Source organism: Tribolium castaneum, chromosome 2 (genome assembly GCF_031307605.1).
Source record: "Tribolium castaneum strain GA2 chromosome 2, icTriCast1.1, whole genome shotgun sequence".
Lineage (NCBI taxonomy): Eukaryota > Metazoa > Arthropoda > Insecta > Coleoptera > Tenebrionidae > Tribolium > Tribolium castaneum.
In genome coordinates this window covers 15,525,096-15,543,582 of record NC_087395.1, presented here as the reverse complement: position 1 = coordinate 15,543,582, position 18,487 = coordinate 15,525,096, and the positions used below count along the sequence as shown (strand labels likewise).

Sequence of the window (18,487 nt, the reverse complement as noted above, 5' to 3'; positions counted from 1 at the left end):
GTAGTTCAGTGTTTAACAAATATTGTAAATATGGACTTAGTTTGGCGATTTTTCCGTCTGTTTTAACAAAATTTGTTTTGGTCTTCTATCTATTTTTGACAAAATTCTTTGAAATATAAAGCCATATACCATAAGTGAAATTATCAAAGAAACATACATCAATTCTATTTTATTGTTTTTGCGGCGTTTTAAAAAAATCTTAAAATCAAAAATCGAGCGAAACAGACTAAAGCAAGATTAGCTGCGACCTTTAATTTATTGATTATTGTTTTTATCGAAATATTGCAAAATAAATAATAAGGTTACTAACTAAAAAAAAATGCTGCACATTGTCAGTTAGACCAATAGTTTAATGGCTTCTATGACTCGATTCAGTGAAGTCTCTAAAAACAAAACTGACTTGTTAATTTTATTAATTATTTTTAACAAATTTTTTGGTTATAGTTTCTTGGTTTTCTAATTAAAAAAAAGTTGACAGTATGCTCGAAAAAGGCAAAAATATTGTCATTTTCAATTCGATTTGGTGACTTTTCGGCCTTGAAATCTTGCAATAAAAAGTGATTAAATGCTCAAAAAGGGACAAAAATAAAACTAATTTAGTGATTTTTGACGTATTTTTTGCCAAACTTATTTTTACAAAATAATGAAAACTAAGTCACATTCTTACTTTTAAAATAATTCAGTTTTTGAGAAAATTACAGAAGACTCATTTGTTTCTGATTTAGTTGCAAAATTCAATTTGAAATTATTCAGTTTTTGGCTGAAAACGTAAAAAAGCGTCTTTTTCAACTTTATTTAATGATGTTTTTAATTTACGAAGATTTTTACAAAGAATATTGTGTTTTAAAAACGTGGTTAAATGGCCGTAAAAGGCAAAAGTAACACCAGTTTCAACCTAATTTTATTTTATTTACTACATAAGTGTATCAACTATCAAGAAAACAAATTTTGTTTGCGGAAACACATAAGTACTTGATTTATAAAAAGTATTTTTAAGACGAGTTAATTTGTTGTAACCGAAGATAATGAAAAATAAACCAAATATTCGAATTTTTACCTGCAATTTTCCACAAAAATATTAAATTCAAAATCACGAGTTCTGGTCACACTGAATGTATCGAAAAGCTTTACTTATAGCTTCTAGTAAATTTGAAGTGTTGATAACACGACGATCGAAACTAAATATTTGGCTTTATATTAATTTGGTGCACCTTATGGATAATAAACCACTGTGCCTCAGTCGAAAATCCAATTAACAATTAGAAAATTGCCCCTGTTTCCAAAGTCACCCCGAGTGCATTTAATCGTGAATTTATCGTACGGAACGGCTGCAAGCGGCGGCCGCCGTAAAAAGAAAAACCATCGCTTTCTCTCTATTGGAAAGCTCTTTTACCTAGTGCTCGAATTGTTATTACACCGAACTGAAACCGAACTCTGACAGTAGCCGGTACAAAAACCGGAACTCCCTTCTCTCACTCCAAGCGCGGTCCCGAAACATAGTTGAGAACAGACCTTCGTGAAAATTGCAAACTTTAAAGTAGGTTTGTTTCCGTCAAGCGGAAAAAAGCACGCTGAATTCCTCGACGAAAACAATGACAACAGTGAGACAAAAAGCAAATGCACTCGAACGGCTCGCAAGAATTACGAAATTCTTGTCGCAGGAAGGAGGGTTTAATATTGGCCGTCCGACGACAATTTTATGCATGCTTTAATGGGCACGGACCAAATATTCATTTATGTTAAAATCTTTCATAATGTGTTTTGTGGAGGACGTGTCATTACTCAAAATTTAAATTTATAGTTATTAATAACACGAAAGCGAAAACACAAGTGTTATTCAAAATTTTTTTTGTTTGTACATTTCAGACGTGTTTTAAAGTAGTAAAAACATTAATTTAAAACGCGTTGCTATGGGAAGCTTGTTTTAAAATAGTGAAAACACGTTGCTATGGAAACGTGTTTTAAAATTTTTAAAATAGTGTTTATATTCACGTATTAAAAAGAAGTTTTAAAATGTTATCAACAAAAAAATATATTTAAAATATCTTGGATTGACTTGAAAATCGATTCGAAACAAAAACTTCGAACAATGTAATCTCTTGATTTGTTTGACTCAACCTTGCAAGCAATTATTCTCCAACTTGGATGCACGTTGTACATTTTTCATCCGTGTTTATTCCGTAAAAATGGAGCAAAAGAAAAAGGAAAAGAATTATCTTGTACTAGTCCACAAATTTTAAAATAATGAACTTTGAACTTTGAAAAGCTCCTTTGATGGGTTTATACCAGTGTATAAAATTCTTCGTGGGTGTACGAATTTTAATTATCTTATATCAGCTTCAGAATCACTTTAGGCATGAATAAGGTGGGCGTATTTTTACTTTTAACTGATCTTAAATTCTACTTGTTTGATTTTTTTAATGATCGAAATTTGCCTTTTGACTATGTTTGCGTCTAATTTAACGTCTCCGCCATAAACCCTAATAGAAACCTATCCGAAACAGTCAAACGGACTAAAAGCATTGTTATTGTCACAGATGAAGTCTGTGAAGCTTGTTAAACAGAAATTTTTACTCAATATTACAGTAGTATTGTATTTATTTTTTTTTATTTGGGAAGTTATTATAATTGTAAAATTTGAAAAACGTGAACTTTTTATACCTATTATTGTTACTATAAACAAGAAATGTTGATTATAAATCAGCGGAATGTTCTGTTAAAATTTTTTGAAAATGAAATTAGTTGTTTCTGACCTTACTTTTCTTATTTTCTGTTTCCAACAAAACATTTTCGCTTGCTTGAATGTTATTAATAAACGTTTTATTAAAATTATAATTATAATTTGTATAATCCGAACTTGTCATTTTTTTGATAATTGTGCAAATAACAATTTTTACATCTGCATGAGAATATTTTACTAATTCGAATAAGTTGTTTACAGCGTAGTAGTGGTATTTTTAAATTGGTAATATTTTGTGTAACTTTTATTTTACTAGAAATTTTATCTAGAAATAAATACTGCTATCCCGGCGCATCCACCAATTTTTACTACCAATAAGTTGCTAATCATATGTGAATTATTTTGTAAAATAAATATGTGTTAAATTTAGAAAGGAAATAAGTGAGTGAAACGGGCAACTTTGATCTGTTTTTTAGGCACATTTAGTGGGACGTTTCGAAAAAAAACGTAGTTTTTTTAAAGGTACATCATAATTTTTTTTATTTTTTATAATGATCGAAACTTGCCTTTTGACTATGTTTGCGTTTAATTTAACGTCTCCGCCATAAACCCTAACTGAAACCTATCCGAAACAGTCAAACGGACTAAAAGCATTGTTATTGTCACAGATGAAGTCTGAGAAGCTTTTTAAACAGAAATTTTTACTCAAAATGACAGTAGTATTTTATTTATTTTTTTAATTTGGGAAATTATTATAATTATAAAATTTGAAAAACGTGAACTTTTTATACCTATTATTGTTACTATAAACAAGAATTGTTGATTATAAATCAGCGGAATGTTCTGTTAAAATTTTTTGAAAATGAAATTAGTTGTTTCTGACCTTACTTTGCTTATTTTCTGTTTCCAACAAAACATTTTCGCTTGCTTGAATGTTATTAATAAACGTTTTATTAAAATTATAATTATAATTTGTATAATCATTTTTTTGATAATTGTGCAAATAACAATTTTTACATCTGCATGAGAATATTTTACTAATTCGAATAAGTTGTTTACAGCGTAGTAGTGGTATTTTTGAATTGGTAATATTTTGTGTAACTTTTATTTTACTAGAAATTTTATCTAGAAATAAATACTGCTATCCCGGCGCATCCACCAATTCTTACTACCAATAAGTTGCTAGTCGTATGTGAATTATTTTGTAAAATAAATATGGGTTAAATTTAGAAAGGAAATAAGTGAGTGAAACGGGCAACTCTGATCTGTTTTTTAGGCACATTTAGTGGGATGTTTAAAAAAAAACGTAGTTTTTTTAAAGGTACATCATAATTTTTTTTATTTTTTTATAATGATCGAAATTTGCCTTTTGACTATGTTTGCGTTTAATTTAACGTCTCCGCCATAAACCCTAATAGAAACCCATTCGAAACAGTCAAACGGACTAAAAGCATTGTTATTGTCACAGATGGTCAGTTTAGTTCCGAAACTGTGCTCTCAATCGAATTAGGGTGATTTATTAGGAGGCGTAACTAAAAAAATGTCTTGCCCACACACAGCTCAGCTCTGCCAACTTGTGTTCACTCATGTTTTCCAATTCGTAAATTCGCATGTCACCAACATTGTGTAATTATCACATTTCACAAAACCAGTCGTGAGATTATGTTTTAATTTCAGGAAAACGTTAAAAATTTGCGGTTTAACGTTTATCAGATGGCTGTATAGTGCAAACCGGGCCGTGTTTGCAATGGAAATGAAGATTAGTTATTTGTACGTGTATTGTTATTAAGAGATTAAAAGTTTTTAATTAATTTGCGTTCCGGTTTGAGTTTCTGAAAGGATTTAACATTCTTGTCCTCGGCAGAAGTTTGCCTCTCTCTAAATTATATTTACTTTGGATGAAATAATTTGCCTCCAATGTTATGTAATAAAGTGACCGTTTTATTTGGCCCTTTCATGCGCTTTCCCTCGTAATTTTCTTTCTGTCTTGTCGTTGCAAACAGTCAAGTGCTCAAATTTCCATCAGAAAAGTTTCGGTTGTGGCCGTAACTACTTACTTGGGCACGTGCGTGTGATAATATGTTCCGGCAGAGTTCCGGTGATGGTTTACGGTTTGATGTTTCCTCCGGTACAGTTCGGTAACGTCGGATGTAACGTGTTGCATGATTTGGTCGTCAGAGGGACACTCGCTCTCGGACTCCGGCTCCTCCGTTACGTACTGGGGGACGTAACCGTAAGACATCTTGGACCTGCAAACGCAAAAATCGAAAAAATTATAATAACGAAAATAGTTAAACTTTTTACAGAAAAATTTTTTTTTTACTTTGGTTACGCCTTTTATAATTCTGCTGTAAATTGTTATTTTATGTTAACTGTGTTTAATTTTAAATTATCGGACGAGTTGAGTTAGTGTTCTATGAATTTTTATGATCTCGTCGAGAAATTTCGCACAATTTTAAAGTTCTAACTAGTTTAAGTACGACGTGACTGGGAAAACACATCTCCACTTCCCCAGTCCTTGCTTGCACTTTTTGCTTGTGTTTCGAGACAATATCTTCTTGATATTATACTTAATTGCGCAAATTGTGCATTAGTAAGTTTTCTGGTAAACGCCTTAATTTAAATTATATCTAACAGTTTGAGACATTGCACTACGTGCAAGTTGTACAAACTCGTATTAATTTGGTAATGAATTGAAGTCATTAAAGTTGCAGAGTGTTTGCAAACGTTTGCTGCAATTTTTGATTTCGTGTCGCAGAATTTTTTGCATTATATTAATGCATCGTTCCGTTTTGTTTGGGTTTTTTTCCAGTTATAAATTTAGAGCTGTTGAATGTAAATACGGGTACGAGATTCACGGCTATCTCCCAATTACGCGATAAAAGGGTTGAAACATTTTTGTGTTTTATTAGATTGTCTGGAAAGTTGGAGTGTTTTTCATGGAGCCATTTGGAGGTAATAATTTTTCATGAAATTTTTTATCAATAAGCCATCGAATAATAACAAAATTATTTCAATCAAATTTAATATTTTGCATAGTAAGCTTGCAACAAATAACTCATTATTCATTTCAGTATCTAAAATGAAGGATGCGCCAGGAATTTAACGGATTTTTCATTACATTAATTAACTGATAAATTAAGCTAAAGTAAAAAAACACTTGCTTTACAAAAAATTAAGGAGTTAGAAAAATGCGAGAGAAAGGGGAGGTGGAGCAAGATCTGATACAGTTTTTTATACATGGGAAAAAAGTTGAGAATTCAGTTTTTTTTTCTCACAAGTTTTTTTATCAACTGAGATGATGTTAATTAGTCTTTATAATTGAAGATGTTAATGGGAAATTGCCTAAACAATTTACAATGAAATCGAATTTTCATTGATTAAAATCGGAAGTTTTCAAATGGTGGATGCGCCGGGACATTTTAGGCCCTAATTACATAAAACAGAATAGTAATTACAGAAAATGTACAAAGGCTGGAAAAATACAAGTCCGCTGTAAACACTTTGATTATTTTATTTCGATTTCATTAGAGCTGCTTTGTACGCCTGGATGATGTTAATTATAAACTTGGATCTTTAGTTAGGTAAACTACGTGAATGCGGAAGTAAAAATTGGAAGCTAGGAATATAAAAGTTTGGAAAAAAGAAATTGAAACATTTTTGATTTTGAAAGGATTATCTAAAAAGCTGGACTCTTTAAGCTTTTGAATTTAATGAAAGTTTTATTTATTGTTTTAGTTACTTTTAGTAAGCTTAATTTTTAATAATAATTAATTGTAATCACCATTTAGGCAATGGCTAAGTTGACTGAGACAATTATACGATGGCAAATTTATCAGTCTGACGCAACGCTTTATAAATGTCAGTGATGATTAAATTCAGGCAGCATTCTGGACAAACACTCGCTCAAAACAAGAACATCGTTGATTATTATTAATATAAAACTAGTTAGTTTTTTTACTACATTATTTAATATTTTTTACTCGTTGTTTATACCTACCGGAAGTCATTGATCCTTTATTTATGTTAATTTAATCGTGGATTCCTTATTTAGATTTGTATCTTTACTCGATAAAAATGGTGGAGGCGCCGGGAGAACACTTATTAAAGTAGAAGAATAAATTAAAAATTCGTTTCTATTAATAGTAGAAGCACGTAAATAATGAAACCTTGCAATATAATTTATATAGAATCATTCTTAGAAGCGTAAATTAGGGAAAAATATAAAAATATATTTCAGTTTTTTAAGAAAAGTTTTATTTGCAGTTAATTATTCCAAATATCGTAGCTCTTGAACCCTTTACAATAAATGAATGGTTGTCTTGGCATTTGATAACCAAAGGCTCGAAGGGACTTTGAAAAAAAAATGATTATTACAGTTTTTTCAAACAGAATGACACTGTTTTTTTCAATGGCAATCAAAAGATAGAAACGTTTATCAACATCTACTATATATATCTCTTACAGTTTTTGAAATAATCACAAACAAACAACGGAATTTTAACTTAATACTTATTTTCATTTTTAATCCAGTAAACTTTTGAAAATACGATACAGTTGTGCTATTAATAAAAGAAATGTTCTATTTGTTCAACATTTTCACTCAAGAATAAACTGAGTTAGTGTACTTTTAAGACCCTTATTATAATTTATAATTCTCTTGGTATATAGAAAACTATAATTTCTTTGTTATTTACACTTATATGAAGTCATTGATCCTTCAATCATAAAAATATTTGTGGTTTTCATTACGTTGAATGCAACATTTATGTTTACTTTATCGTGAATCCTTTGATCTTTATTTGATAAAAATGGTGGAGGCGCCGGGATAACATTTAATACTCCAAGAATAAATTAAAAATTAGTGTTTATTTATGAAGGCAAATAAATAATAAGACTTACAAATATTTTATCTAACAAGTCAGAGCGTACATTATAGTAGAATATAAAAAATATATACCGAACCAGCAGGGCAACAGTGCGATAATATTTTGTATTTTAATGCAATGTAATAACTAATAAATGACACTGATTGGTTAAATCAATGATAAAGATTAAAATGTGTTAGGCACAACGTCGCAAATGAAAAAAAATCAATTACCAATTTTGGCAGCAATTTAACTTTACGTCATTTTTACGAGTACTTCCGCAAAACCAAAGCCGTAAATTTTTAAGACTTGGAATTACGATCATAAATGCATCATAAAATCGAACTTGATTTCCGCCTGTATTATTTGTGAAAGCCATACTTTATACTCTCAACTTCCATAAATAATATAATACGATACCTCGTAATTTTTAACGTCTGTCCTTTAAATATCAGCATTTTAATTTTAACCTCCTCGTTGATTAAAAAATGTAACGTATTTATTTGTATAATAAATAAAATTGAATGAAAAAATAACTCTACACCTGGCAATGTATGTCTGTGTTTCCGCTTTATCTCCATCGATTCTTTGCCTAATTAGGAGCCGCAATCCCAAAAATCCGTTTCATCTCATCTCGTGTTTGAGACTTTAGTGATGTTAATGTATGAAGCGCACAAAACTTAAATTGATCGAGTCGGTTGAATCCGAATTCCATTTGGCACAATGTTGGGACAAAACTTTTTAATTCGCATCTTCGTCGACAAGTTGTCGAGTGCAGGACCTTATTGTTGGCCAAATGCGGATTAGACGCGTAAAACTTTTAATGCTTTGTGATTTCGGTTGACAGGACGTGATGCGGTTTTAGCGAAATTAATCTACTTTACCTTAATGAGACCACTCAAGAGCTGGAGCTGGATATTGACGGGCACTGCTTCATTTATTAACATTCAAGAGAGAAAAAAATGTGCGACAACAAAAATAATGACAAGTAGAGACGTGACACCCACCGACGTGATTATATTAATCCTGGGAGTAGATAAGGGCGGATTAGGACGAGGCTAGGGCTAGGGTACCTTTTTGTTAAATTGGATTAAACGCTATTAGCAGAGAAACAAGCAATTATTTTATTAGATGGGAAATTTAATTTGTTTTTACGCGGAACAACAACATTTCCGAGGGGAAATTCAATCAGTGACTTTGTGTGGCATAGTTTTTACAGTTTTCTCAAGAATTAAATTTGCAAATTCGAACCTTATCTATCTCACCCAATATTCATTTTATTTACGAAGGATAAAATTGCGGAAAACTTTTTCTATAATTAATGAAAAAGTTACTAAAATATCAAGATACGGACTGAATACGAAACAACTTTCGTAGCCAGAAGTTTGTAAAATAAACGAACAAAAGATATCAGGTTTGTTGGAAATTCTTTCAGTTCTGCGAAAATATGAGCCGCTCCTCCAACACTCGAATAATTAAGCTGAATTTGTGATTTGTCGCAATTTTCGGTGCAAGGAGTAGTTTGTCATGCAAACTGGCCAAATTCCAGATTTGAGCCATTAATTATAATGAAACCTTATTATAACGAGTGTCATGTGAGTGATAAAACTGTTTCAGATTAAAATATACAGTTTAATAATGTGTGCTTTTAGCCAATTAGTCACGATGAAAGTATGAACTAAATTTATGTGAACAGTGAATGAAATAAATCACACAAACAAACGAGTTTGTTTACTGCACACCTCACAACGATTTTATTTGATGCGTTTTATGCGCCGGGATTTTTAATAAAATCCGGTTGTAATTACGTGAACTGCGCCCATGTAGACGTAAACATTTAATTTGAATTTTGAAAATCGGACAAACACAATTTTTGGCAAATGATATTATGGAAGTAATTTTAATTATACATTCATTATTAGAATTATTTCTAAACAGGTCGAGGAAACAACATCAAATAATTAATCACAAATTTGGCATTAAAATATTATTCTATATAATTCACTTAAAACGCAAATATATTTAGTTCAAGAGTCGGCGAATTAGCTCGAGAAAACATTTTCGTCCACTTTTTTTCAATTTAATTCTCTAATTTTTCACCAGATTGAATCAAAAGATATTGAGCGCATAAGTTGGTTCTACAATTTTAAAATTGTTTTTACCTTTTTTGACTTTCAGCAAGTTTTTGACCGAAAATGGACATAATTTCTCCAAAAACCACCAAAGTTGTGTATTTTCTAGTCAAAATTAGTGGACGTGTGCAAATCCTACCGGATTCGCAGTGGCCATGATTTTTATTAACAATGTTTTTCGGGACTTTACTAAACAAACTCAGTTAACTAAAAATTTTTAAAGATAAATTAAATATTTTCGTTTAATTTTTTTTATAATTTAAGAAGTAAGTTATCAAAGGATTTAACTAAAGTTTGAAGTTATGTTTCACCTCCACGTTCATCTCTTTTTCTCTCAAAACAAAAGGTATTTTCCCTTTATTAGAATGTGCTCTTGCGATTACAATTTAGCGCCTTTGCGTACTTTTACCTTTTGCCGCATTATTTTCTTATTTTTGTCAGTTTTATGCTCCGCTTTACGTTTATACGTCTATTTGTTCTCTCAATCTCCCATTCTTCTTTACGTGTTGTTTCACTTACCTTTTCTACACTTTTTTTCATAGAAAAATTGTCACCCTGATCCGGGTGCGAACACCCGACCTCCCGCGTCGAAAGTGGCGCTATACCACTTGGCCACCGGGCCCCAAGTACTGACCGTCTTTTGCAGATATTTTAACACAAACTTTTTAAATAAATCAACATTACAAACTATATAATTGCAATAATTTACCCAAAACGCAAATACATTCAGTTCAAAAGTCGACGAATTAGCTCGAGAAAACATTTTCTTCCACTTTTTTTTCAATTTAATTCTTTAATTTTTCACTAGATTTCATCAAAAGATACCGGGCGTATAAGTTGATTCTACAATTTTAGAATTGTTTTTACCTTTTTTGTGACTTTCAGCACGGTTTTGACCGAAAATGGACATAATTTCTCCAAAAATCACCAAATCTGTGTATTTTCTAGTCAAAAATAGTGGACGTGCGCAAATCCTGCCGGATTCGCAGTGGCCATGATTTTTATTAACAATGTTTTTCGGGACTTTACTAAACAAACTCAGTTAACTAAAAATTTTTAAAGATAAATTAAATATTTTCGTTTAATTTTTTTTATAATTTAAGAAGTAAGTTATCTAAGGATTTAACTAAAGTTTGAAGATATGTTTCACCTCCACGTTCATCTCTTTTTCTCTCAAAACAAAAGGTATATTTTCCCTTTATTAAGATGTGCTCTTACGATTACAATTTGGCGCCTTTACCTACTTTTACTTTTTGCCGCATTATTTTCTTATATCTGTCAGTTTTATGCTCCGCTTTACGTTTATACGTCTGTGTTTTCTCAATCTCTTATTTTTGCTTACGTGTTGTTTCACTTACCTATTCTACACTTTTTTTCATAGAAAAATTTTCACCCTGATCCGGGTGCGAACACCCGACCTCCTCCGTCGTAAGTGGCGCTTATACCACTGAGCCACCAGGCCCCAGGTCTTTTGCAGATATATAACACAAACATTTTAAATAAATCAACATTACAAACTATATAGGGGGGTCTACGAGTAATAATAAGCCTGAATTTTTTTTTGAAGCAACCAGTATTACATTGAGATGAAATTCATTGCTTACTTGTTATTAATTATGTATTGTGGTATATATTTTAATAAAAGTTTACAGACTAAAAAAGAAAAAAATGTAACTCATGTTCCCAAAAAATGAGAAGTTTTGATTGCACGTTTCATGACGGAGCTTTTGAGGCTTGTTTTTGCAAATGTTATGGAATTAATTATAATTTTAATCAAACATTTATTAACAAGCGAAAATGTTTTGTTGAGAGCAGAAAATAATTACAATCCAGTTTTACATTTAGCGAAATAAATTAGAACAGAAAAGGGAGGTTCATTTTGAGCGAAATCTGGTGCATTTTTCAACTATTCTTTTAGAAGATAGAAAATTTGAAAAGATAAACATCAAATATGAAGTAATACTAGTTTTGTTAGAAATACTACGTTGGTGAAATGTGTAATTATGACGATAAGAGGTGAAAAGTTGGGAATGCAAAAACCGTGCGTTCTAAATGGTAAAATATCAGATATCCCGCGCCGAATTTATTCGGTAATGATTTGGGGAGCCAGAGATTGATAAGTTGTAATGGAACGATAAATGGAACATTTGAGTAGATAACGTCATTTCAACCGCATCAAAAGCGCGTAAAACCTTCTTAATATTTTTTTAATTCCGTCCATTTTGCGCAAAAATAATTAATGGTGTCTGTGTTTGGCTCCAGAGTGTAATAGCGTGGGATAAATATTGACCAAATCTAAACAATTTAGGCACACAATAATAACACCCAGCCAGCATTGGACTTTAACTCGTTGATTAATTGACTATGTAGGACTAAGATATTACGTTTCCCCATTTTAGTGAATTAATGATTCTGATCATCCCCAAAGCACACAAATTCGGTCTCACGTATTATTGTGAGGCCGAGTCAATTTGTAATTGCCATTGATATTATCGGTTAAGAGGGTACTTCGCAATTAATCGCTTTATCGGAACCGAGCTGAAAAGTTTAATTGATTGAATACATCTAAGAAGATTACATTTCTTACGAAAGATGCAACTTTAATGAGGCGCGTGACCGCGCATCCAACCCACTTTTTTGAACGCTGTTTCGTTATAAATGACTTTTTCGCAACACGACAACAATGCCGAAAATAATACACGTGACATAACAGAATAAGTAACGATAAATAAAGTCCCGTGTTTCCCGTCAACCGAAAATGATTAATTTATATTGTGAAAAACACTTTTGACAGGACTGTAGTTTGATGAACTCTGTGAAGCTCTTTAAACAGATTTTTTTTTATTCAATTTGGTTTTTTGAATTTGGGCAATTATTGTAATTAACAAATCTGAAAAAACGCCAAGCTTTTTATCCGTGTTGTTGATTTAAACGAGATTTGTTGATTATAAATTGCCAAAATTAAAATTCTACGAAAATGAAACCAATTAGTGTTGAGTTGTTACTGACCTTACTTTGCTAAATGTTAATTTCAATGTAATTATTTTCCAGCAAAACCTTTTCGCGTCATGGACTTTTATTGGTAAATATTTTATTAAAATTATAATTAATTCCATAAAATTATTTGAAAATAATGGGCCTCAAAAGGTCAATTAACAAAACGCGTAATTCGAACTTCTCTTTTTTTAATAATAATTAGTAATTTGAGCTTGACTCATTGTTTTATTTATCTAGAAATAAATACGGTATCCCGGCGCATCCACCATTTTTACTACTAATTTAATGGTCACTCGCTAAAAAGTAATGTTTCTACTTCTGCTACATTAAAGTTAGTAATTTTTAAAAGAGAGGGCTATAACTTTTATTTGTGAAACGTGTTACAATTATGCAACATCTTTTTAATGTTTTCATTCTTTCAAAAAACGTATTGTAATCGGAACAGAATTAAGAGTTCCAAAGTCATTGGTTCACCCCGATGATGGTTTAGTGGCTTATATTTTTTTTACATAGCAGTAGTTAATTAATTACCAAGTTGTTGACGTAAGATAAACCAAAACAAACAAAAATAAATTTCCTACCATAGTTCCTATCGTAAATAAAATTCAAATAGAAAAAGATTAAATTTAATGAACCATTGATGAAGTATTATATTAGTGTTTTTATTTATTTTTTTGAATTTGGAAGATTATTATAATTAACAAATCTGAAAAAACATGAACTTTTGTGCCTGTTACCGTAAATATAGACAAGAATTGTTGATTCTAAATCAACAGAATGTTCTGCCAGAATTATAATTTTCTGAAACTGAAACCAATTGGTACAGACCTTACTTTGTCTATTTTCCGTTTTCAACAAAACATTTCCGGTTCCTAAACTTTTATTAATAAATGTTATTAAAATTTTAATTAATTCCATATTATTATTTGCAAACAATGGGCTTGAAAACTTCAATCACAAAATGCGACTCCGAACTTTGTTTTATTTATCTAGAAATAAATACTAGTATCCTGGCGCATCCACCATTTTTACTACCAGAATTGCTTAGTCGCTAAAGTTTTTGTTTCATAGAAAATGTATTAATTTAATGTTCAGTAGCTAAATAGAAGTGTTTATCTCCTATTTCCACTGTTGCAAACTTTGTAATTTGTAAAAGACTGGGCAACAATTTTTTATTTTAAAATTTTGCCAAAATTGAAGACTTTTTTGCTTGCAACATCTTCTTAATGTTGCTTTTTAATCGCAATCAGAGTAGAATTAAGTGTTCCAGAGTCACCCTGATGTCGGTCTAGTGGCTTCTAATTACTTAGCAGTAATTATTAATTACTAAGTTAACGAAAGATAAAAACCACAAAAAGAAATTTCCTGCAGTAGGTCTACAGTACAGTACCTCTGTAACTTTTAGCGGGTCTATTGTAAATAAAATTCATATAGAAAACGATTTTCTTGTGACCATTAAATGAACCATTGGTGAAATCTGTAAATTTTTGTACTCAATATTATATTAGTATTTTTATTTTTATTTTTTTTTGGGTTTGGAAAGTTAATTAACAAATCTGAAAAACGCAAACTTTTTATACCTGTTACCGTTAAAAATACAAGATTTGTTGATTATAAATCAAAAGCTGAATCACAAAACACATAATCCGAAATTCTCTTTTTTGATAATTGTGCAAATAACAATCTTTACCTATTTCAGCAATCGTTTATTATACGTAATTTCAATATGCAGCATATTACTGTTTTGAATTGGTGATATTTGCTCTAATTTTTATTGTACTCATTGTTTTATTTATCTAGAAATAAATACGGTATCCCGGCGCATCCACCATTTTTACTACTAATTTAATGGTCACTCGCTAAAAAGTAATGTTTCCACTTCTGCTGCATTAAAGCTAGTAATTTTTAAAAGAGAGGGCTATATTTTTTATTTGTGAAACGTGTTACAATTATGCCACATCTTTTTTTGTTTTCATTCTTTCTAAAAACGTATTGTAATCGGAACAGAATTGAGAGTTCCAAAGTCATTGGTTCACCCCGATGATGGTTTAGTGGCTTATATTTTTTTTACATAGCAGTAGTTAAATTACCAAGTTGTTGACATAAGATAAACCAAAACAAATAAAAATAAATTTCCTACCATAGTTCCTATCGTAAATAAGATTCAAATAGAAAAAGATTAAATTAAATGAACCATTGATGAAGTATTATATTAGTGTTTTTATTTATTTTTTTGAATTTTTAAAATTAATTATAATTAACAAATCTGAAAAAACATGGACTTTTGTGTCTGTTACCGTAAATATAGACAAGAATTGTTGATTCTAAATCAACAGAATGTTCTGCCAGAATTATGATTTTCTGAAACTGAAACCAATTGGTACAGACCTTACTTTGTTTATTTTCCGTTTTCAACAAAACATTTCCGGTTCCTAAACTTTTATTAATAAATGTTATTAAAATTTTAATTAATTCCATAATATTATTTGCAAACAATGGGCTTGAAAACCTCATTCACAAAATGCGACTCCGAACTTTGTTTTATTTATCTTGAAATAAATACTAGTATCCCGGCGCATCCACCATTTTTACTACCAGAATTGCTAGTTGCTAAACCTTTTGTTTCATAAAAAATGTATTAATTTAATGTTCAGTAGCTAAATAGAAGTATTTATCTTCTATTTCCACTGTTGCAAACTTTGCAATTTCTAAAAGACTGTGCAATAATTTTTTATTTTAAAATTTTGCCAAAATTGTGGACTTTTTTGCTTGCAACATTTTTTTAATGTTCCTCTTTTAATCGCAATCAGAGTAGAATTAAGTGTTCCAGAGTCACCCTGATGTCGGTCTAGTGGCTTCTAATTACTTAGCAGTAATTAATTAATTACTAAGTTAACGAAAGATAAAAACCACAAAAAGAAATTTCCTGCAGCAGGTCTACAGTCAGCGATTGCAGTACCTCTGTAACTTTTAGCGGGTCTATTGTAAATAAAATTCATATAGAAAACGATTTTCTTGTGATCATTAAATGAACCATTGGTGAAATCTCTAAATTTTTGTACTCAATATTATATTAGTATTTTTATTTTTTTTTTTTTTTGGGTTTGGGAAGTTAATTAACAAATCTGAAAAACGCAAACTTTTTATACCTGTTACCGTTAAAAACACAAGATTTGTTGATTATAAATCAAAAGCTGAATCACAAAACACATAATCCGAAATTCTCTTTTTTGATAATTGTGCAAATAACAATCTTTACCTATTTCAGCAATGGTTTATTATACGTAATTTCAATATGCAGCATATTACTGTTTTGAATTGGTGATATTTGCTCTAATTTTTATTGTACTCATTGTTCTCTTTATCTTGAAATAAATACGGGTATCCTGGCGCATCCACCAATTTTACTACTAATTTAATGGTCACTCGCTAAAAAGTAATGTTTCCACTTCTGCTGCATTAAAGCTAGTAATTTTTAAAAGAGAGGGCTATATCTTTTATTTGTGAAACGTGTTACAATTATGCAACATCTTTTTTTGTTTTCATTCTTTCTAAAAACGTATTGTAATCGGAACAGAATTAAGAGTTCCAAAGTCATTGGTTCACCCCGATGATGGTTTAGTGGCTTATATTTTTTTTACATAGCAGTAGTTAATTAATTACCAAGTTGTTGACGTAAGATAAACCAAAACAAACAAAAATAAATTTCCTACCATAGTTCCTATCGTAAATAAAATTCAAATAGAAAAAGATTAAATTAAATGAACCATTGATGAAGTATTATATTAGTGTTTTTATTTATTTTTTTGAATTTGGGATATTATTATAATTAACAAATCTGAAAAAACATGAACTTTTGTGCCTGTTACCGTAAATATAGACAAGAATTGTTGATTCTAAATCAACAGAATGTTCTGCCAGAATTATAATTTTTTGAAACTGAAACCAATTGGTACAGACCTTACTTTGTTTATTTTCCGTTTTCAAAAAAACATTTCCGGTTCCTAAACTTTTATTAATAAATGTTATTAAAATTTGAATTAATTCCATAATATTATTTGCAAACAATGGGCTTGAAAACCTCAATCACAAAATGCGACTCCGAACTCTGTTTTATTTATCTAGAAATAAATACTAGTATCCCGGCGCATCCACCATTTTTACTACCAGAATTGCTTAGTCGCTAAAGTGTTTGTTTCATAGAAAATGTATTAATTTAATGTTCAGTAGCTAAACAGAAGCGTTTATCTTCTATTTCCACTGTTGCAAACTTTGCAATTTCTAAAAGACTGTGCAATAATTTTTTATTTCAAAATTTTGCCAAAATTGTGGACTTTTTTGCTTGCAACATTTTTTTAATGTTCCTCTTTTAATCGCAATCAGAGTAGAATTAAGTGTTCCAGAGTCACCCTGATGTCGGTCTAGTGGCTTCTAATTACTTAGCAGTAATTAATTAATTACTAAGTTAACGAAAGATAAAAACCACAAAAAGAAATTTCCTGCAGCAGGTCTACAGTCAGCGATTGCAGTACCTCTGTAACTTTTAGCGGGTCTATTGTAAATAAAATTCATATAGAAAACGATTTTCTTGTGATCATTAAATGAACCATTGGTGAAATCTCTAAATTTTTGTACTCAATATTATATTAGTATTTTTATTTTTATTTTTTTTTGGGTTTGGGAAGTTAATTAACAAATCTGAAAAACGCAAACTTTTTATACCTGTTACCGTTAAAAACACAAGATTTGTTGATTATAAATCAAAAGCTGAATCACAAAACACATAATCCGAAATTCTCTTTTTTGATAATTGTGCAAATAACAATCTTTACCTATTTCAGCAATGGTTTATTATACGTAATTTCAATATGCAGCATATTACTGTTTTGAATTGGTGATATTTGCTCTAATTTTTATTGTACTCATTGTTCTCTTTATCTTGAAATAAATACGGGTATCCTGGCGCATCCACCAATTTTACTACTAATTTAATGGTCACTCGCTAAAAAGTAATGTTTCCACTTCTGCTGCATTAAAGCTAGTAATTTTTAAAAGAGAGGGCTATATCTTTTATTTGTGAAACGTGTTACAATTATGCAACATCTTTTTTTGTTTTCATTCTTTCTAAAAACGTATTGTAATCGGAACAGAATTAAGAGTTCCAAAGTCATTGGTTCACCCCGATGATGGTTTAGTGGCTTATATTTTTTTTACATAGCAGTAGTTAATTAATTACCAAGTTGTTGACGTAAGATAAACCAAAACAAACAAAAATAAATTTCCTACCATAGTTCCTATCGTAAATAAAATTCAAATAGAAAAAGATTAAATTAAATGAACCATTGATGAAGTATTATATTAGTGTTTTTATTTATTTTTTTGAATTTGGGATATTATTATAATTAACAAATCTGAAAAAACATGAACTTTTGTGCCTGTTACCGTAAATATAGACAAGAATTGTTGATTCTAAATCAACAGAATGTTCTGCCAGAATTATAATTTTTTGAAACTGAAACCAATTGGTACAGACCTTACTTTGTTTATTTTCCGTTTTCAAAAAAACATTTCCGGTTCCTAAACTTTTATTAATAAATGTTATTAAAATTTGAATTAATTCCATAATATTATTTGCAAACAATGGGCTTGAAAACCTCAATCACAAAATGCGACTCCGAACTCTGTTTTATTTATCTAGAAATAAATACTAGTATCCCGGCGCATCCACCATTTTTACTACCAGAATTGCTTAGTCGCTAAAGTGTTTGTTTCATAGAAAATGTATTAATTTAATGTTCAGTAGCTAAACA

General features: G+C 30.3%; 2 protein-coding genes across 2 annotated transcripts in view; one reads left to right on the top strand and one right to left on the bottom strand.

Moving 5' to 3' along the window:
• The window catches only part of LOC103314209 (uncharacterized), a 30,396-nt gene extending 21,832 nt beyond the window's left edge, over positions 1-8,564 (bottom strand). Inside the window, exons 1-2 of the mRNA XM_064355154.1 lie at positions 8,433-8,564; positions 4,738-4,929 (exon numbers count right to left, since the gene is read on the bottom strand). Coding sequence (XP_064211224.1) covers positions 4,738-4,922 — 185 coding nt within the window. The 5' untranslated portion in view covers positions 4,923-4,929; positions 8,433-8,564. The remainder of the gene's footprint in view (positions 1-4,737; positions 4,930-8,432) is intronic.
• The window catches only part of LOC100141722 (octopamine receptor 1), a 149,708-nt gene that overhangs the window by 21,142 nt on the left and 110,079 nt on the right, over positions 1-18,487 (top strand).